Here is a 22,424-nt window from a genome sequence, read left to right on the forward strand (position 1 = left end):
GGCAGGCAAAAAAGTAAATGTGAAGTAAATAAAAAACTAAATTTTTTATAGAGCAAAATCAGCTATATTACAAATATGATAGTATTTTAAACTTCTTAAAATAAACACTTACCCAATAACATACAAATCAATATCTGGACCTGAAGAGTCAAGCAGCAATAAAGAGCTGAGTTCTCTAGGGGGTGACGCTGTTCCCACATTCCAAATAGCAATGTGCAGTCTTAAGGAAATAAACATTTTAAATTTTAGAATGATGACAAAGAATTAACGTAATCTTAGATCAATAATATAAATAACAAAGCAAAGCAAATATATCTATATAATACAAAACTGTATAAGAGCAAATACATTAACAAATGTAAACAAAATAATAGAACATTTTGAATAAGTTTGGATCATGTCTGACAAATGCAGAACAAAAAACATAGCATCTTGTGTGATGAAACCTGAAATCCAGCATTTTCGGAGGAATCTTCTTGCCACAGATTAGAAATGCACGATCAATGGAACGAGAGAGCTCCTCGTGCAGGTCATCATCAGAACTGACGTCTTCCATGCAGGTCATCAGCTGAGCCACTCTCTGACGCAGTACAAACTTGCCACATGAACCGGTGCTGCCCAGGCTATCTGAGCGCACACGAGCCTCCGCACCAGGCAGAGAAAAGGAATCCATAAAGGGACGTTCTTCACCGTGTCGCTCCATCCTGGTGCAGCAAAACTAATTGCGATGGGAAAAGATCTAAAGGTTTGCTAATCTACATTCCCAAAGAAACGCTGTACCAGAAACTGCATTAATCCCAGCACAAGTACAGGCTTTGTATCCAACATTAAGAAACAAAAATCCCATGCTTATGGGTCAGAGTTGTCATAAAATCTTTCTGTAATTGGCACGGATTCTAAGCACACTCTGGGTAAAGGATTTCAGAATGGGAAAAACTGCTAACTATAACCAACATGCCCCTTTCATTTTTCTTCCTCTACAATATGATCCCTTCCAAATAAACATGGCCCATAGACCAAAGTATTTACCATATGTAGGCATCCTTGTTCCTCATACACATTACTAAATGTCTCATAATACAAAGCAGGATTACTGGACGCTACTGGTGATGGAGTCTTTTGCATTTCGACTGGTAGTAGAAATATTCCCAGGAAAAAGACCACAGGAGACCTATAGTGGGGTCTTCTGCTGACATCTCTGCTTGTCTAGGGAACTGCACAAAGTAGAAGAGGCTATGGGGATTTGCTTCTACTCTGGACAGTTCCCGAGACAGGTGTCATCAGAGAGCACTTAGACAAAAAATAACAACTCAACTTCTGCAGCTCATAAATACTGAAAGGATTAAGATTTTTTAATAGAAGTAATTTACAAATCTGTTTAACTTTCTGGAGCCAGTTTATATATTATATATATATATATATATAAAGTTTTTTCCTGGATAACCAATTTAACCTTAAGGACCAAGGGCGTACAGGTACGCCTTTGCTCCCTGGTACTTAAGGACCAAGGGCGTACCTGTACGCCCGTGGGAATTCCGGTCCCCGCCGCGCGCCGGGCGGGGATCGCGCCAGGGTGACTGCTGATATCTATCAGCAGGCACCCCGCGCAAATGCCCAGGGGGTCATTAGACCCCCCCATGTCGGCGATCGGCGCAAATCGCAAGTGAATTCACACTATGGTGACCCGGAATAGAAGGGGGATCGCGGGTGTCCTAGACACCCACGATCCCCCTGTAGCGATAGGAGTGAGGTGGCAGGGTTGCCACCCCTCCTATCTCTGCTATTGGTGGTCTAGACGCGACCACCAATAGCAGATCGGGGGCGGAGGGGTTTACTTTCGGTTTCCCCGTCCTGCCCACCCACAATAGGCGGGGCAGGACGGGGAAACCGACAGGGACCGGCGCCGAAGATCCACTTACCCATCGGCGACGGCAGCGGGCGACGATCAGCGGCGGCAGCGGGCGACGATCGGCGGAAGAAGAGGACCGCGACGCAGCTCCCCGGATCCAACGGAAGGCGGTGAGTTACTTAGCAACATCTGGAGGGCTACAGTCTGAGACCACTATAGTGGTCTCTAAACTGTAACCCTCCAGATGTTGCAAAACTACAACTCCCAGCATGCCCAGAGAGCTGTTTAGGCTTGCTGGGAGTTGCAGTTTTGCAACAGCTGGAGGTCTACAGTTTGAGACTGCACAGTGGTCTTCAAACTGTGGACCTCCAGATGTTGCAAAACTACAACTCCCAGCATGCCCAGACAGCAAACTGCTGTCTGGGCATGCTGGGAGTTGTAGTTTTGCAAGATCTGGAGGTGCACAGTATAGAGATCACTTTGCAGTGGTCTCTAAACTATAGCTCTCCAGATGTTGCAAAACTGCAACTCCCAGCAAGCCTAAACAGCAAACAGCTGTCTCTGCATGCTGGGAGTTGTAGTTGCGATCCCTCCAGCTGTTGCACCTTTCGGCGATCAGTACATGCTGGGAGTTGAAGTTTTGCAACAGCTGGAGGCACACTGGTTGGAAAATACTGAGTTAAGTAACAGAACCTAACTGAAGGTTTTCCAACCAGTGTGCCTCCAGCTGTTGCAAAAGTACAACTCCCAGCATGCATGGTCTGTCAGTACATGCTGGGAGTTGTAGTTTTGAAACAGCTGGAGGTTTGCCCCCCCATGTGAACGTACAGGGTACATTCACACTGGCGGGTTTACAGTAAGTTTTCTGCTTCAAGTTTGGGCTGTGGCAAATTTTTCACCGCAGCGCAAACTCCTAGCGGTAAATTCACTGTAAACCCGCCAGTGTGAACGTACCCTAAAAACACTACACTACACTTACACATAATAAAGAGTAAAACACTACATATACACCCCCTTACACTGTCCCCCTAATAAAAAATAAAAACGTATTGTACGGCAGTGTTTCCAAAACAGAGCCTCCAGCTGTTGCAAAACAACAACTCCCAGCATTTCCGGACAGCCACTAACTGTCCAGGCATGCTGGGAGTTTAGCAACAGCTGGAGGCACCCTGTTTGGGAATCACTGGCGTAGAATACCCCTATGTCCACCCCTGTGCAATCCCTAATTTAGTCCTCAAATGCGCATGGCGCTCTCTCACTTCAGAGCCCTGTCGTATTTCAAGGAAACAGTTAATGCCACATATGGGGTATCTCCGTACTCAGGAGAAATTGCACTACTAATTTTGGGGGCTTTTTTTCCTTTTACCCCTTATGAAAAAGAAAAGTTGGGGTCTACACCAGCCTGTTAGTGTAAAAAAAAAATTTTTTTTACACTAACATGCTGGTGTTGTCCTTTACTTTTTATTTTCACGGGAGGTAAAAGGAAAAAAAGACCCCCAAAATTTGTAACGCAATTTCTCCTGAGTACGGAGATACCCCAGATGTGGACGCAAAATGCTCTGCGGACACACAACAAGGCTCAGGAGTGAGAGCGCACCATGTACATTTGAGGCCTAAATTGGTGATTTGCACAGGGGTGGCTGATTTTACAGCGGTTCTGACATAAACACAAAACAATAAATACCCACATGTGACCCCATTTTGGAAACGACACCCCTCACGGAACGTAACAAGGGGTATAGTGAGCCTGAACACCCCACAGGTGTTTGACAAATTTTCATTAAAGTTGGATGGGAAAATGAAAAAAAAAAAATTTTTTCACTAAAATGCTGGTGTCACCCTAAATTTTTCATTTTCACAAGGGAAAATAAAAAAAAGCCCCCCAAAATTTGTAACCCAATTTCTTCTGAGTAAGAGCATACCCTATATGTGGATGTAAAGTGCTCTATGGGTGCACTACAATGCTCAGAAGAGAAGGAGCGCCATTGGGATTTTGAAGAGAAAATTTGTCCGGAATTGAAGGCCACTTGTGTTTACAAAGCCCCCATGGTACCAGAACAATGGACCCCCCCATATGTGACCCCATTTTGGAAACTACACCCCTCATGTAATTTAATAAGGGGTACAGTGAGCATTTACGCCCCACAGGTGTCTGACAGATATTTGGAACAGTGATCCGTGAAAATGAAAAATAAAATTTTCCATTTGCACAGCCCACTGTTCCAAAGATCTGTCAAACGCCAGTGGGGTGTAAATGCTCACTGCACCACTTATTCAATTCTGTAAGGGGTGTAGTTTCCAAAATGGGGTCACATGTGGGGGGGGGTCCACTGTTCTGGCACCACGGGGGGCTTTGTAAATGCACATGGCCCCTGACTACCATTCCAAACGAATTCTCTTTCCAAAAGCTCAATGGTGCTCCTCCTCTTCTGAGCATTGTAGTTCGCCCGTAGTGCACTTCAGGTCCACTTATGGGGTACCTCCATACTCAGAAGAGATGGGGTTACAAATTTTGGGGGGTATTTTCTGCTATTAACCCTTGCAAAAATGTGAAATTTGGGGGGGAAACACACATTTTAGTGAAAATAAAATTATTTTTTTTACATATGCAAAAGTCGTGAAACACCTGTGTGGTATTAAGGCTCACTTTATTCCTTGTTACGTACCTCAAGGGGTCTAGTTTCCAAAATGGTATGCCATGTGGGTTATTTTTGCTGTTCTGGCACCATAGGGGCTTCCTAAATGCAACATGCCCCCCAAAAACCATTTCTGAAAAACGTACTCTCCAAAATCCCCTTGTCGCTCCTTCGCTTCTGAGCCCTCTACTGCGCCCGCCGAACACTTTACATAGACATATGAGGTATGTGCTTACTCGAGAGAAATTGGGCTACAAATATTAGTATACATTTTCTCCTTTTACCCCTTGTAAAAATTCAAAAATTGGGTTTACAAGAACATGCGAGTGTAAAAAATAAAAGATTGTGAATTTTCTCCTTCACTTTGCTGCTATTCCTGTGAAACACCTAAAGGGTTAAAACACTTACTCATTGTCATTTTGAATACTTTGGGGGGTGTAGTTTTCATAATGGGGTCATTTGTGGGGTATTTGTAATGGGAAGACCCTTCAAATCCACTTCAAACCTGAACTGGTCTCTGAAAAAAAGCGAGGTTCAAAATTTTGTGAAAAATTGCTGCTGAACTTTGAAGCCCTCTGGTGTCTTCCAAAAGTAAAAACATGTCAATTTTATGATGCAAACATAAAGTAGACATATTGGAAATGTGAATAAAAAAAAAAAAAAAGCAGAAAGCAGAAAGCTTCAAAGTTAGAAAAATGCAAAATTTTCAAATTTTTCATAAAATTTTGGGATTTTTCACCAAGAAAGGATGCAAGTTACCACAAAATTTTACCACTATTTTAAAGTAGAATATGTCACGAAAAAACAATCTCGGAATCAGATTGATAACTAAAAGCATTCCAGAGTTATTAATGTTTAAAGTGACAGTGGTCAGATGTGCAAAAAACGCTCTGGTCCTAAGGTGTAAAATGGCCTGTTCCTTAAGGGGTTAAAGGGGTACTCCGCCCCTAGACATCTTATCCCCTATCCAAAGGATAGGGAATAAGATGTTTGATCATGGGGGTCCCACTGCTGGGGACCCCCGGGATCTCGGCTGCAGCACCCCTCTGTCATTACTGCACGGAGCAAACTCACTCTGTGCATAATGATGGACAATACAGGGGCCGGAGCATCGTGACGTAATGGCTCCACCCCTCCTGACCTCATGGCCCGCCCCCCTCAATACAAGTCTATGGGAGGGGGCGTGGCAGCCATCACGCTCCCTCCCATAGACTTGCATTAAGAGGTCGGGCCGTGAAATCAAGAGGGGCAAAGCTGTGATGTCACTCTGTGCAGTAATGACAGCGGGGTGCTGCAGCCGAGATCCCGGGGGTCCCCAGCAGCGGGGCCCCCGTCATCAGACATCTTATCCCCTATCCTTTGGATAGGGGATAAGATGTCTAGGGGTGGAGTACCCCTTTAAGGCCTTGATACCGAGGGCACACGGACACAGCTCAAACAGACAACCAGTAAAGAGGGTCCTTTGATCTGCTGGGGAGATAATCTGGGGAGCCATCGCATATGACAGTTTCCCCCTGGTAGTGATACGAGGGACACTAAGTTCAGCGCTATGTGCAGGACCTCCAGCAGCCACACGTGGTGTCTCTCATGGTCGGGCTTCCACCAGGCAATTTTCAGCAGGATAATGGTCACCCACAAGTAGATTGGTGAATCTGGGCCTAATAGTGCATTTAAAGCAAGATTTATCTTCTTCTGGCTTGTCATACAAGGAAATTTGCAGCAGAAATTTGAGGCCTACTCTCTGGTTTCTTTTGCAGATTTTCACATTGCATTTGCCATGGATTATGACATGGATGAATCCTATACACCTCATGTCTAAAACCCAAAACGTCAGAAGGATCATGAGGCCCCACTATAACGGTGTGTATACATACAAAAATCAAGATCATTCAAGCTTTTGCCGTTCAGCTGGTGTCTCTGATGTGGTTTCTGTGAGGAATCTTCATGGAAACATGGCAGTGACAGATCACTTTCCAGATATTGCGTGGACTCCCTTTAAAGCATAGAATAGGTGTGTATTCCACAACACAATCAGTGCCCATTTCTTACCTGTACATGGGCTTAAAGGGGTACTCCGCCCCTAGACATCTTATCCCCTATCCAAAGGATAGGGGAGAAGATGTCTGATCACAGGGGTCCCGCCGCTGGGGACCCCCGCGATCTCCCTGCTGCACCTTATCCAGACCAGATTTCCCATAAGCAGTTCAGCTGGCAGCCTATAGTTGGTCTGATTGAGTAGGTTGGTGTCAGTTCACATTCTTTGCAGCGTTCAGTTCATGTTTTCTTATTCAAAGGGCATTTTTAGAGGAATTTTGCCATGAAGAGAAAGTGATTTGACCTATAATCACAATTGATGTGTTTTATGAAGATTTGATGTCTTACTTTACAAATACCATATGCTTAAGATATTGTACTGTATTGTCGTTAGTAAGATTGTTTTAGCAAAACTTCAAGCAACCTGTAGAAGTGATTCTTGTGGGTGCTCTGTAGAGATCTGTACATTGTATGTGTAGGAGCTACAGTAACAGGAAGAAATGAAGACAGACTGCAGCTGTATCTCATACAGTGTAATATTCTACAGTGTAAAGGGATATAAATTGGTCTCAGCTACTGCGAATAGGACTCGCAGTGATGAGACCTTTCTTTGCAAAGCCAGAGGCATCATTGGAAATGTAGGCAGCATTAGGAGAGAAAACAGTAATCAAGATGGCTGAAAACCTATGCATTAGAAGAAAAAAGGCTCACACACACTAGTATTCTTATCTTAATAAGAAATCTTATTTCTTTATATAAGTATTCTTCAATAATACAAAAGCAAAGTGCAGTGTATAATCATCCAGTGTGGATCATGCAAAGTCCGCAGGTAGTTACAAGGAGAGGTAACTGGCTTCTTGAGCTTCAGCGTGCAGCTTCACTGCCATACTTCTTTTGCCGTATGGCAGTGAAGCTGCACGCTGAAGCTCAAGAATCTGGTTACTAGGGATCGACCGATTATCTGTTTGGCCGATATTATCGGCAGATATTCACGATTTTGGACGTTATAGGTATCGGCAATTACCTTGCCGATATGCCGATAATGCCCTGCCCCGCCCCCCTGGCCAGAGACCGCCGTCGCTGCCCAATTGCCTCCCCCATCCCCGGTTTTATAATTACCTGTTCCCGGGGTCCGTGCTACTTCTGGCTCCTGCGGCATCCTGCGCTGTTGCTGTGCGCTGTGCAATGACGAGTGACGTCCTCAACGCGATGTCACCGTCAGTGCGCACAGTGACAGCTCAGGACGCCGCTGGAGCCAGAAGTAGCGCGGACCCCGGGAACAGGTAATTATAAAACCGGGGATGGGGGAGGCAATGGGCCAGCGGCGTTGGTTGGACTCAGGACCAGCAGGGGGAGAGAAGCGGGCGGCGGCGGTCTCTGGCCAGAGGATAGGCAGGGGGGGGCAATGGCGGTGGTGGTTGGACTCAGGAGGACCCCAGGACCGGCAGGGGGAGAGAAGCGGGCGGTGGCGGTCTCTGGACAGAGGATAGGCAGGGGGGGCAGCGGCGGTGGTGGTTGGACTCAGGAGGACCCCAGGACAGGCAGGGGGAGAGAAGCGGGTGGCAGCAGCGGTCTCTGGCCCCGCAAAAGCCGCTGCAGTTCATTGATTTAAAGCGCCCGCTTTAAATCATTGATCTGCAGCGGCTTCTGTGGGGACGGGGAGAAATAGCTGATAACTTATACCGGAATATCGGTATAAGTTATCGGCTATCGGCCTCAAAGTTCACAGATTATCGGTATCGGCCCTAAAAAATCAATATCAGTCGATCCCTACCGGTTACCTCTCCTTGTAACTACCTGCGGACTTTGTGTGATCCTCACTGGGTGATTATATTCTGCACTTTGCTTTTGTATTATTGAAGAATACTTATATAAAGAAATAAGATTTATTGCAGAATACTAGTGTGTGTGAGCCTCTTCTTTCTACTGTGATTTTACTGGGAGTAGAGCACCCAGGCACCACACTATTTCATCCAGAGACTATGGTCCCTTCCCTAATCTTTGATTAAGACTGTATGAAAACCTATGCATGCCACATCAGCTAAAAAAGGACAAAGCAAACACAATAACCTTTACAATATTCTCTAATAATAGCCTATGCTGAATTATATAAGCAAAAAAATAGATACATAATTCCTGAAGTGCATCTGACCTATATACAGGAACATGCAGAGATAACACAGTCTGTGTCTGTGTGCCCCCCATCACCCACTGCCACAGGGTGGCAGGAAGCCCACTTTCCCCAAAAGAACACAATAGCTGAATTAGAACAAATGTATGTGCCAAGCTAATGAAATATAACAAAGATTCTATCTCCATGCACAGGGTGCAGCCAACATCCATGAATACAACACATCTGTAATATAGTTACTAGAATCTGATACAGACACATTTATAATGTTCTATTATGTGAGTGTCAGAGATAAGCTGATGAACAATATACTAAGCATCGTGGTTTGTGGAATAAAATACATAAAATAGAACAGAAGCATATAAGCCTGACATTTCTGAATCCCACTCTAAAATGCGGCATAATTCAGCACAGTATTAACCATTGCTAAAGCATCTGTGCTGCTTTAATCTGTAGTTTAATAATGTAAAATGTACCAGCCTCTCAGTGCTAAGCCTTCAAGCTGACCTCTGAAATAACACACGGGGCAATGTATGGGGAAGGAAGGCTCTCGCCGGAGGACGAGGCTCCGCAGCAATTATTTTGCTACTTTAAAGACATAAACATATTTACTCTGCAGATGTCTCCGTAATGTCACTGCCCAGAAAACAGGATGCGGCATTAGGAGATTTTTGTTAGTAAGTGAAATGTGTATCCTATGCTGAATGCACAAGCCTGATCTCCGCTGAAGTACATGGAAATAAATATTCTGCGAGTCGTACAGAGATTGGCCCCATTCTCAATCTTGTTAAAGCAGTCTTCCCACCTCATAAAGTGGTGGCATACATCTATAATGTGTCACCATATTGACAAAAAGTAAAGGTAACTATAAATAAATATATAAATATATATATATATATATATATACAGTCAGCCACCAATTGTGCAAGTTCTCCCACGTAAAAAGATGAGAGAGGCCTGTATGAGACACATAATGAGAAAAAAAAATCCATCAAATCACATTGTCTGATTTTTAAAGAACTTATTCGCAAATTACGGTGGAAAATAAGTATTTGGTCAATAACAAATGTTCATCTAAATACTTTGTTATATACCCTTTGTTGGCAATGACAGAGGTCAAACGTTTTCTGTAAGTCTTCACAAGGTTTTCACATACTGTTTCTGGTATGTGGCCCATTCCTCCATACAGGTCTCCTCTAGAGCAGTGATGTTTTGGGGCTGTCGCTGAGCAACATGAAATTTGAACTCCCTCCAAAGGTTTTCTATGGGGTTGAGATCTGGAGACTGGCTAGGCCATTCCAGGGCCTTGAAATACTTCTATGAAGCCACTCTTTCGTTTCCTGGGCAGTGTACTTGGGATCATTGTCATGCTGAAAGACCCAGTCACGTTTCATCTTCAATGCCCTTGCTGATGGAAGGAGGTTTTCACTCAAAATCTCACAATACATGGCCCCATTCATTCTTTACTTCACATGGATCAGTTGTTCTGGTCCCTAAGCAGAAAAACAGCCCCAAAGCATGATGTTTCCACCCCTTCATTTACAGTAGGTATGGTGTTCTTTGGATGCAACTCAACATTCTTTCTCCTCCAAACACGACAAGTTGAGTTTTTACCAAAAAGTTCTACTTTGGTTTCATCTGACCATATGACATTCTCCCAGTACTCTTCTGGATCTTCCAAATGCTCTCCAGCAAACTTCAGACAGGCCCGGACATGTACTGGCTTAAGCAGGGGGACACGTCTGACACTGCATGATTTGAGTCCCTGGCAGCGTAGTGTGTTACTGATAGCACCCTTTGTTACTTTGGTCCCAGCTCTCTGCAGGTCATTCAATATGTCCCCACGGTGTGGTTCTGGGATTTTTGCTCACTGTTCTTATGATCATTTTGACACCACAGGGTGAGATCTTGCATGGAGCCCTAGATCGAGGGAGATTATCAATGGTCTTGTATGTCTTCCATTTTCTAATAATTGCTCCCACAGTTGGATTTCTTCACACCAAGCTACTTACCTATTGCAGATTCTGTCTTCCTAGCCTGTTGCCAGTCTACAATTTTGTTTCTGGTGTCCTTCAACAGCTCTTTGGTCTTGGCCATAGTGGAGTCTGTACTGTCACTGTTTGAGGTTGTGGACAGGTGTCTTTTATACTGATAAGTTCAAACAGGTGCCATTAATACAGGTAACTTGGGGACAGAGGAGAGAGCCAGGTCTGTGAGAGCCAGAAATCTTGCTTGTTTGTTGGTGACCAAATACTTATTTTCCACCATAATTTGCAAATAAATTCTTTAAAAATCAGACAATGTGATTTTATGGATTTTTTTCTCATAATGTCTCTCATAGTTGAGGTATACCTATGATGAAAATTAAAGTGGGAGAACTTGCACAATTGGTGGCTGACTAAATACTTTTTTGCCCCACTATGTATACATATATATATATATATATATATATATATATATATATATTTTGTGATGACTCGCTCTTTTAGACAGGTGCGGTTGCAGTATAGAAGCACGGAAACAGGACTTTTCAAATCAAAGTTAAGTATTTTATTCACACTTGGCAAACAGCAAACAGTCTTTAAATGCAGAACAAAGGAAAAAGTAACAACAGTCCACCTGTATTTCTTAGGTGTTTGTTCACACCTGAGTCCATGCCATGTGGCATCAAGCAAGTCTTTTCCAAGCCTCCAGGCAGTCTGCTCACAAGCTTCCAAACTCTCAGGGAAGATCTTTACACTCTGGCTGTGTGAGCTGCAACTAGAAAATCCCCTGCAGCTGGTGAAGCAGGCTGCCTTTAAGGTCAACAAAAGGCGGCCTGGATTGTGGGGAATGGCCCCCCACCCTACACTTGACCATTTCCAGTAAGAGCCGTCCCAGATTGGCCTCCCAGCCATACTATGGCCACAGTGTCAATCTGCATCGCAGCACAGACACTGAATAAATACCGACTCTTACTTCACCAAGGCCTGGAGCCTTGGTGACACATATTGACTGTCCACTATCATCCCCTTCACCTTCTCACAACATATATGAAAAATGGTATGAGACAGCACCGGGGACCGTCCTCCGTGCATGTGAATACCCAAGCAGCCAGTCCAGGATAATACAAGCAAAGTCCACAAATCACAGCACCGGCAGGCCAAGGATCTTCATAAACTGGTCTCTTTATTCAGCCCCAATAAGATACAACGTTTCGGCAGTAGTAGCCTTTATCAAGCATATATAGTAGCCTTTATCAAGCGTATATATATATATATATATATATATATATATATACACACACAGCACCTCTTCACAGGTCACAGAGAATACGTAAAATGGTATAACTTCTTATACTCTGAATGAACACCTGGATGTGTGACATCTTGTTCTCTTCTGTGCCTATCCCTGATGTGTGACATCTTGTTCTCTTCTGTGCCTATTTCCATTCTTTTCCCTGGGCACAGAATCATACACGATCAGTGTCTTAGAAGCAGAGCTATGTCTACCTGTGTTGTCTGTGGAGACAGAGAATAATTACAGCACTACCTTGCACTTTGTATTTGAGGCCCATGCAGGCAGGTGTAAATACAGAGAGCATCTGAGAAAGGAATTCTGGTGAATGTAGAAATTTACACTGATTCCAGCCACAGCAAGCCCTGGCATCATGAAAATACCTGTGCTGCACAGTACTGGGAAAGAGAGTAAAGATTTAAAAAAAAATCTACTGTGTTATTGTGGCATTATCTGGTGAGTATACAAAGACACAGTTTGGCTACTTTCACACTGCCGCTGGGCCCCGCCACAAACTGCCATTTAGGCTCTATTTTTATTTTGCCTTTAATGGCCGCTAGTGTGACAGAGCCCAACGGGAGGCATAATAGGTACAGATAATCCCATTCACTTTAATGGGATTCTCTGACGCCCATTATTCTGTCAGAAGATTAAATTTTTCTCCCGCTACCTTCCAACGGACCCGCTACTGATGGGCATTAGAGTGAAAGGAGCCTTACTTCTATGAATTTGTGCAAGTTTTGAAAACGCTACTTTAACCCCTTAAGGACGCAGGGTTTTTCAGTTTTTGCATTTTCGTTTTTTTCCTCATCACCTACCAAAAATCATAACACTTTCAATTTTGCACCTAAAGACCCATATAAGGGCTTATTTTTTGCGCCACCAATTGTACTTTATAATGACATCAATCATTGCACCACAAAATTTACGGCAAAACCAGAAATTGGGCAAAATTGAAAAGAAACAAAAAACGCCATTTTGTAAATTTTGGGGGCTTCCGATTCTATTCAGTACACTTTTTGGTAAAAATGACACCATATCTTTATTCTGTAGGTCCATATAGTTACAAGGATACCTAATTTATATAGGTTTTATTTTCTTTTACTACTAAAAAATTATAATTATGCACCAAAATTAGGATGTGTAAAATTGTCATCTTCTGACCCCAATAACTTTTTAATTTTTCCGTATACGGGAATATGAGGGCTAATTTTTTGCGCCATGATCTGAAGTTTTTATCGGTACCATGTTTGTTTTGATGGGATTTTTTGATCGCCTTTTATAAAAAAAATTTTAGGGTATACAAAGTGACCAAAAATACGCAATTTTGGACTTTGGAATTTTTTTTTACATGTACGCCATTAACCGTACGGTTGAATTAACATTATATTTTCATAGTTCGGACATTTATGCATGCGGCGACACCACATATGTTTATTTTTATTTACTTTTTTTTTATGGGAAAAGGGGGGTGATTGAAACTTTTATTAGGGAAGGTGTTAAATCACATTTATTATTTTTTTACACTTTTTTTTTGCAATGTTATAGCCCCCATAGGGTACTATAACATGCAATACCTTGATTGCAGACACTGATCAATGCAAAGCCATAGAATTGCATTGATCAGTGTTATCGGTGCTCTGCTGCTCCAGCCTGGATCTCAGGCATGGAGCAGCAGAGTGATGATCGGACGGCGGGAGACAAGGTAAGAAGCCGGCCGCTGTCCTCTCAGCTGTTCGGGACGCTGCGATTTTACCACGGCAGTCCCGAACAGCCAACTGAGCTAACGGGCAACGCTTTTCTCCCGTTTTAGACGCTGCGGTCAACTTTGACCGTGGCGTCTAAAGGGTTAATACCGGACATCAGCCCGATCGGTCGTTAAGGGGTTAAAAGGGAGTCTGTCAGTAGATTTATGCTGTCCAAACCATAGACAGCATAAAATCCTGACAGGCTTTGAAATGCTCTGGCGATTCAGAGAAAAAAAAACTTAGTTTAAAACCAGGCAGTGGTATGGGGGAAGTGCACAGAAGGCAGTCTCCCAGCCAGCTTGGAGAGCTATGGAGTTCTCTCCTTATATACTATCTGGGAGAGACATATCAATCAAGCTGAGCAGTGCAAGGAGAAGTCAGGTAGACCACCTTCCACCTAAATAAGATATATACATATATATATATATATATATATATATATATATATATGTATATATATATTCACCATGACTCTACAAGACATTTCAGCTGATTTGTTTAAAAATCGCACCCGCAGAGCCCACACAAACAGGCTTTAAAAATTCAGGTACTTCCTGGATTGCGCACGGAGCTGAGAGCTACTACACAGAGAGAAAACTACACAAACCATCAGCCACTGCACTTGTTTCCTGTGTGAGCTGTGGGAGAAGCTGCCTTTAGACAGCTGAACAGGTCACATGGTTAGAGAGGCAGTGAATATATGTGAGTGAGGTATGTGCGGTCTCAGCCAATCACAGCCCATCACACACTGAAGAGCTCTTGGCTCTCTGAGGAGAAGGGAGTTTGACATTGCAAAGTGACCTGTCGTCTACACCAGGAAAGTGTAGACGACAGTCATCATGTGCTAAGAACTACAGGACTTTGTGCCTGGAGGAAAAGCTGAGAGAAACAGAGTATGTGCTCAGCAAAGATTACACTCGTACATTACATAATTATATAGCTTTAAAATGTACAGCTATATAAAAGGTAATTTAAAGAGTTTTTTTTTTTTTTAAAGAGCTGAGATATGTGTTCTCAATTCACCCAAGTGCAAGTAAAAAGTGCAAGTGTTCACACAAAAAAGAACATGCACAAGGATGTGGTCCATTGCAAGCCATTCTTTGAAAGGAGAGAGGCCCCCAATAAACCAAACTCTTCGCCTCTGGGCCAAAAGGCATCTGCAAGGCTCCAGGTATAATGTCCCCTTCTGCTGAAGCTACTCCGGGTCCAAAAGTGCTCCATGTAAACAACTGGGCAAAAACCACAAAGTCACCAAGGAGCCATTAAAACCGGCTTGGCACCCCATTTAAAAGAAATTAGCTCTATTTTTCTATTCCCAGATAACCCCTTTAATTTGGCTGGAGTTCTCCTTTAATATAAGTGACTGCCCTCCACTTAATAGCAACAACTGAACCCTCAGCTTAGGGATAGAATTTAGACTTTTGGATTCTATAGTAATCGGTGATCCTGTTTCAACAAAACAAATTAAAAGAAGGAAAATGTCTACATAGTCACAGTTTACCATCCATTAAGAGACCCCATTGAATTATATTGGAATGGATTGAAAGCAATAGATTTCCATTACTCATCTGTGTGTTTCCCCCCTGCACTCTTTTTCAGTGGAGGCTATGTATTTCAAGAATTCTGTCCATAATAAAGTCAATTGGCAGATTCCTGAATTATTGATAAAAGCCATATGGTCTATCTGGCGATTCAATAGTAATAAAAGGTCATCAGGAAGAGTAAGACCTTGCAGGAATTTATTATTTAATGACCCCCCCCCCCCCCCCACACACACACACACACACCTTATATCACAGTTACTATTTTTCCCATAGCAAATGTTCTTTATTTCCTATTCTCATTTGAAACTATTCGTTTCCAATGGTGACGCCAACGAGCTCTTGTATTCTGTAGGACGACCGGAGGAACACAAAGACCATATTCACAACCACAGCGAACAGCGGCAAGTACTTGGTACAACAATTTGTCCCAGATTCCTCACTGAGCTCCGCCACTTGTAAGCCTCTGCTTGTGATTTCCCACCCTTTGTTCCCCACAAGAACTCACTAATAGGGAGCTGAATAGGAACAGTATAAGGACTGAGCCAGTAATCTCACGCCTCAGTTAATACGCTTCTTACACAATTCATCAATACATTCCACAGCGTTGTGCAGGTCTTACATGAGATCTATTATGTCCGGTTCATATCTGTCAGCGCTCCACACTGCTGGGAACTTACTAAGCAGCGAGCATTGTATATATACATCTGTCTGGCCCATTATAGATATAAATGGAAGCTACATCTAGAGATCAAGTGTCTCATCCCATTTTCCATGGACCCATTATGAGAATTTTTTTATTGTTTTTTCCATTCATATTTTAAAATTCTGCTACTGCCTTTAGAACAGGAATGCAATTTATGCCTGAACTGCGATCTAAGAACTTAGCTCCGATTGTAAATGTCATGTAAGCTCCCACAATGCACTGTTCTCAGGCAACAGGAAACCAAAACTCTGAATGTAGTTTCTGATGTGAATGGCAAAAAACACGTAATACAAAATCAGTCATAAAATGTACAGAAAAAGTATTCAGCAAATAATGCAGACATTTACTATGGAATATGGTACTTTTTTTTTTTACTATGGAATATTATACAGTTCATGACTTTATGAATGAGATTATGGCTAGGATCACACATAGCATATATGCAGCGTATTTCACTCTGTGGTATACATTGCGTATTCTCCTATGAGCAGACACACAGGGCATCCTGGAGGCAGTCCTGTGTGTGCAGTAAGGTTTGGAGGCAGGGCCAGCGTGTTGACCTTACTGTGATGCGCAGAGCTGCCGGGCAGCAATGTGTGTCTGATCATAAGAGAATACCCTGCATATACACAATCTGTGACCCTACCCTTAAAAGGATATAGCAGCTTCAGCAAATACACATTTCTCTTTGTATAATAAAATGTAATACAATGTTTCAATATATTTTAAAGGAATTGTCAGTCTGTTCATCAACACCAAACCAATACACTTGGCTATAGTGTGGGTGAACAGGAGTCTGACAACGGTTCACTTACTAAAATAAGTTCCTTAGGTCCGGAGATATGTCCTCCAGAAGATCTCCTGCTATTTTCCGTAAACTAATTTAAATATTCATGTCCTGTGGCTCCACATCCTAGTCACGTGGAGTTGCTGGTTACACGAGCACTCTGCTCTTTGCATACGGCAACTGAGCGTTCATCTGACCCGCGACTTCAGGTCACTAGGACATGAATATGTAAACTGGGTTGGTGGGGCCCCGCCTCTAGCGTGCAATTCATGGAATATAACAGAGGATCTTCTGGAGGACATATCTCTGGACCTGGGGGACGTATTTTACTGACCCCTCATTGGACTCCTGTTCACAAACACTTTACAGGCTAACTAATAGGCTTACTTTAAAGATCTCTGCTAAATCTTCATTGTTTAGTCCCAGGGGGATAAATATCTGTCCGGTCATGTGATGATCACACAGATGCATAGCTCATTAGAAGTTACAGCTCTGATACACATACTGTAAGCATATTAAAAAGGGGTTGTCCCCTCTCGCTGTTTCACTTTTCCTGCCACCTCCTGTATGCAATTTGCAGAACTCCTGGAGTTATGTAAACAACCAAGCTTGCAGGGCTACTATATTTGCATAACTTCCATTAAAGTAATTGGGAGTTACACCAATTGTGTAACTTTCCAGGTTTGATTGCTTCTGCTTTACCATCCACCTCTTGAGGCCACAAACAGGCAGGAGGTGGCAGGAAAAATGAATCTGCGAGACAGGACAACCCCTTTAAGCCTCTCACTTTTGTGATCTCATGACCACAGACAGACAACTGATCACAGGCATTATGCACCTTTGCTCCTTAGTTTTACTGTTCAGTGGGGGTCTTTAACGCCAAACCACCACTGTTAAAAACCACTGACATATACCATCAAAAGTATACAGGGAATCAATCATATTAATAACACAGTCCAATCTACTGCCAGTTTGTTATAGAGCAGGAGAAGCTAAGAAGATTGATATACATATATGTGGAAAACGTTTCAATATAACTATTAATTAATTACTTTAAACTTCTGTCCATTCTTGGCTTAGGAGTCTAGTGAGTGGTCCTTCTGATGAGACCGCCCACTGGACTGCTAGGACCAGAATAAGCAGAACCTTAAAAGGAATGAATTTCTAGTTATACTGCAATTTTTCCCATAAATGTATATACTGAGCTTCTCAGCTGATTTTGCTTTAAACATGCTGGACTGCACTTTGAACATGACAGGTTCCTTAATGCCATGTGGGGACACTTAGTAGTAATGCCTCCTGTGCCCTCTGCTGTGTACCACTCTCAGTAGTAATGCCCCCTATGCCCTCCAATGACTCCTACATAATTATATCCCCTGTGCCCCTCTCTGAAGTAATGCCTCCCTTGCCCCCCCTAAGGCTTCTTTCACACTACCGTCAGGTTCCTGCATTTTGACAGCTGTTTTTCTGCAGAACGGATGCTAACAGATGACCAATATCCGTTATTTTAACGGCATTCTGTCCAAATAACGGACATGTTCCATCCGTTATCACCCATTATTTCATCCGTCATGCACAGTTATAGTCTGTTATTTTATGTCCATTATTTTATTTCCATGTGACTTCCTGGTTGCCATTCTGTTCTGAGCATGCGCAGTATAAATAGCGGCTCATAACGGATGTTAAAATAAGCCATAGACTTCAATGTTAAAAATTTTACGTCCTTTATTCCACTGTTATTTTTGACGGACGTTTTAGGGACTTTTAGACGGGAGTTCATGACGGAAGTCTTTTACAGGTGACCAACAGTAGTGTGAAAGGGGACTAAGTAGTGATGCCTTCTATGTCCACCAGTGACCCCATCAATAATAATGCCTCCTGTGCCCCTCTCAGTAGTAATGCCCCCTTGCCCCCCTCAGTAGTAATGCCTCCTGTACCCTTCACTTTCCTCCTTCTTAGTTTTAATGCTTCTTTAATAGTAATACCACTTGTTCCCTGCAGTAATAGTTGTGCTCCCTCAGTAATACTGTCTCCTCTCAGTAAAACTGCCCCCTGTGCTCTTCAATGTACTCCTCTTTAGGTGACATCAACCCCTGTGCCCCACTTTCAGTAACCAGGTAAAAAATCTGGGGCTTGTGCCCTTGAATGCCCGATAATAACGAGGCCCAGGATGCTCATTTTGTGTCCAGCTAAATCATGTGCTATGTCAAAGATAGTTATTTAATCATTTTCACATCCTTTTAGAAAACATCGCCAGGTTTGTTATTAAATTTACCAAAAAACATACTTACTTTAAATTCAGCTTTTCAGGATCCAGTGTTAGTGACTCAAGGCACCGATCTTCAGGATCCATTTCTGATCCTAAAATATATTAAAAGGAAAAGAAATATAATTCTAGTTCCAATGTATTGTACTTTTATTGTGTCCATATTTAGGCAATACTCAGCACTAATAGCGGTACACTCTGACAAAGTGGTAAGGGTCTGAGGTGGAGGCCATATACCATTCACTTCTTTTTGCTTGATTCATCACTCATGGACTTATTTGACATTTGCCATTATATATGATATATATATATAGGTACCCTGGGTTTTTGTTCGTATAATAACTTGCATACCTTTGAGATTTGAACTGAACCTAATTATAAATATATATACAGGGTGGGCCATTTATATGGATACACCTTAATAAAATGGGAATGGTTGGTGATATTAACTTCCTGTTTGTGGCACATTAGTATATGTGAGAGGGGAAACTTTTCAAGATGGGTGGTGACCATGGCGGCCATTTTGAAGTCGGCCATTTTGAATCCAACTTTAGTTTTTTCAATAGGAAAAGGGTCATGTGACACATCAAACTTATTGGGAATTTCACAAAAACAATGATGTGCTTGGTTTTAACATAACTTTTCTTTCATGAGTTATTTACAAGTTTCTGACCACTTATAAAATGTGTTCAATGTGCTGCCCATTGTGTTGGATTGTCAATGCAACCCTCTTCTCCCACTCTTCACACACTGATAGCAAAACCGCATGAGAAATGCTAGCACAGGCTTCCAGTATCCGTATACACTGCTATATACTACTATATACACCGCCGGAGAAATGCTAGCACAGGCTTCCAGTATCCGTATACACTGCTATATACTACTATATACACCGCAGGAGAAATGCTAGCACAGGCTTCCAGTATCCGTATACACTGCTATATACTACTATATACACCGCAGGAGAAATGGTAGCACAGGCTTCCAGTATCCATAGTTTCAGGTGCTGCACATCTCGTATCTTCACAGCATAGACAATTGCCTTCAGATGACCCCAAAGATAAAAGTCTAAGGGGGTCAGATCGGGAGACCTTGGGGACCATTCAACTGGCCCACGATGACTAATCCCCTTTCCAGGAAACTGTTCATCTAGGGATGCTCGGACCTGACACCCATAATGTAGTGGTGCACCATCTTGCTGGAAAAACTCAGGGAACATGCCAGCTTCAGTGCATAAAGAGGGAAACACATCATCATGTAGGCAACTGGATATGCAAAATTGCTACATGACGATGTGTTTCCCTCTTTATGCACTGAAGCTGGCATGTTCCCTGAGTTTTTCCAGCAAGATGGTGCACCACCACATTATGGGTGTCAGGTCCGAGCATCCCTAGATGAACAGTTTCCTGGAAAGTGGATTGGTCATCGTGGGCCAGTTGATTGGCCCCCAAGGTCTCCCGATCTGACCCCCTTAGACTTTTATCTTTGGGGTCATCTGAAGGCAATTGTCTATGCTGTGAAGATACGAGATGTGCAGCACCTGAAACTATGGCTACTGGAAGCCTGTGCTAGCATTTCTCCTGCGGTGTATATAGTAGTATATAGCAGTGTATACGGATACTGGAAGCCTGTGCTAGCATTTCTCCTGCGGTGTATATAGTAGTATATAGCAGTGTATACGGATACTGGAAGCCTGTGCTAGCATTTCTCCTGCGGTGTTGCTATCAGTGTGTGAAGAGTGGGAGAAGAGGATTGCATTGACAATCCAACACAATGGGCAGCCCATTGAACACATTTGATAAGTGGTCAGAAACTTGTAAATAGCTCTTGAAAGAATAAAGTTACGTTAAAACCAAGCACATCATTGTTTTTCTTGTGAAATTCCCAATAAGTTTGATGTGTCACATGACCCTCTTCCTATTGAAAAAACAAAAGTTGGATTCAAAATGTCCGACTTCAAAATGGCCGCCATGGTCACCACCCATCTTGAAAAGTTTCCCCTCTCACATATACTAATGTGCCACAAACAGGAAGTTAATATCACCAACCATTCCCATTTTATTAAGGTGTATCCATATAAATGGCCCACCCTGTAGATCAGAAACCAATAGCAGCATTGGATTTGAAAGGCAAGTACAGTGGGGGGAAATAAATAAAACGACCTGTGCAGAAAATCTGGTGCAATTTGCACCAAAACTCTGTTTGTTTTTTCCGGACTACCTCTTTAACTCCTTAACGACGCAGGACGTATATTTACGTCCTCTGCCGGCTCCTGCGATATGCTGCGGGGTCACGCGGTGTCCCCGCGTCATATGGGGTCGGTCCCGGCGGCTATAAACGGCCTGAGATCCAGGCAGGAGCAATCAAGCGCCGATAACACTGATCACATACGTGTTAATACACGCCAGTGATCAGCATGAGAGATCAGTGTGTGCAGTGTTATAGGTCCCTATGGGACCTATAACACTGCAAAAAAAAAAAAAAGTAAAAAAAAAGTGTTAATAAAGGTCATTTAACCCCTTCCCTAATAAAAGTTTGAATCACCCCCCTTTTCCCATAAAAAAAATAAAACAGTGTAAATAAAAAAAAAATAAATAAACATATGTGGTATCGCTGCGTGCGCAAATGTCCGAATTATAAAAATGTCATTAATAAAACCGCACGGTCAATGGCGTACGCGCCAAAAAATTCCAAAGTCCAAAAAAGCGTATTTTTGGTCACTTTTTATACCATTAAAAAATGAAAAAAAAATGATCAAAAAGTCCGATCAAAACAAAAATCGTACCGATAAAAACTTCAGATCACGGCGCAAAAAATGAGTCCTCATACCGCCCTGTACATGGAAAAATAAAAAAGTTATAGGGGTCAGAAGATGACATTTTTAAACGAATACATTTTCCTGCAAGTTATGATTTTTTCCAGAAGTACGACAAAATCAAAGCTATATAAGTAGGGTATCATTTTAACCGTATGGACCTACAGAATAATAATAAGGTGTAATTTTTACCGAAATATGCACTGTGTAGAAACGGAAGCCCCCAAAAGTTACAAAATTGCGTTTTTTCTTCGATTTTGTAGCACAATGATTTTTTTTCCCGTTTCGCCGTGAATTTTTGGGTAAAATGACTAATGTCACTGCAAAGTAGAATTGGTGATGCAAAAAATAAGCCATAATATGGATTTTTAGGTGGAAAATTGAAAGGGTTATGATTTTTAAAAGGTAAGGAGGAAAAAAACGAAAGTGCAAAAACTGAAAAACCCTGAGTCCTTAAGGGGTTAAAGACAGAAAAACACACAATTCTCCCTGATGTGACTTGCCAAAAAGCTCTAGTGGTGCCTCATTTGTCCAAAGGACACTCTCCTAGAAGCTTTGTGGCTTAGATATGTATTTTGGAGAATTCCAGTCTATGATTTCCAATTTATGATTTGCTTTAGTCTAATTTGGCTCAA

The 22,424-nt window shown here is 42.5% G+C and overlaps 1 protein-coding gene across 5 annotated transcripts in view; it reads right to left on the minus strand.

Annotated features, from left to right (window-relative positions):
- The window catches only part of INPP5K (inositol polyphosphate-5-phosphatase K), a 71,455-nt gene that overhangs the window by 33,333 nt on the left and 15,698 nt on the right, over positions 1-22,424 (minus strand). For all 5 annotated transcript variants that reach the window (XM_056558678.1, XM_056558677.1, XM_056558676.1 and 2 more), the window contains exons 2-3: positions 19,000-19,069; positions 113-220 (exon numbers count right to left, since the gene is read on the minus strand). In XM_056558678.1, coding sequence (XP_056414653.1) covers positions 113-220; positions 19,000-19,061 — 170 coding nt within the window. In that variant the 5' untranslated portion in view covers positions 19,062-19,069. The remainder of the gene's footprint in view (positions 1-112; positions 221-18,999; positions 19,070-22,424) is intronic.

The sequence above is a fragment of the Hyla sarda genome, chromosome 2 (assembly GCF_029499605.1).
Source record: "Hyla sarda isolate aHylSar1 chromosome 2, aHylSar1.hap1, whole genome shotgun sequence".
Lineage (NCBI taxonomy): Eukaryota > Metazoa > Chordata > Amphibia > Anura > Hylidae > Hyla > Hyla sarda.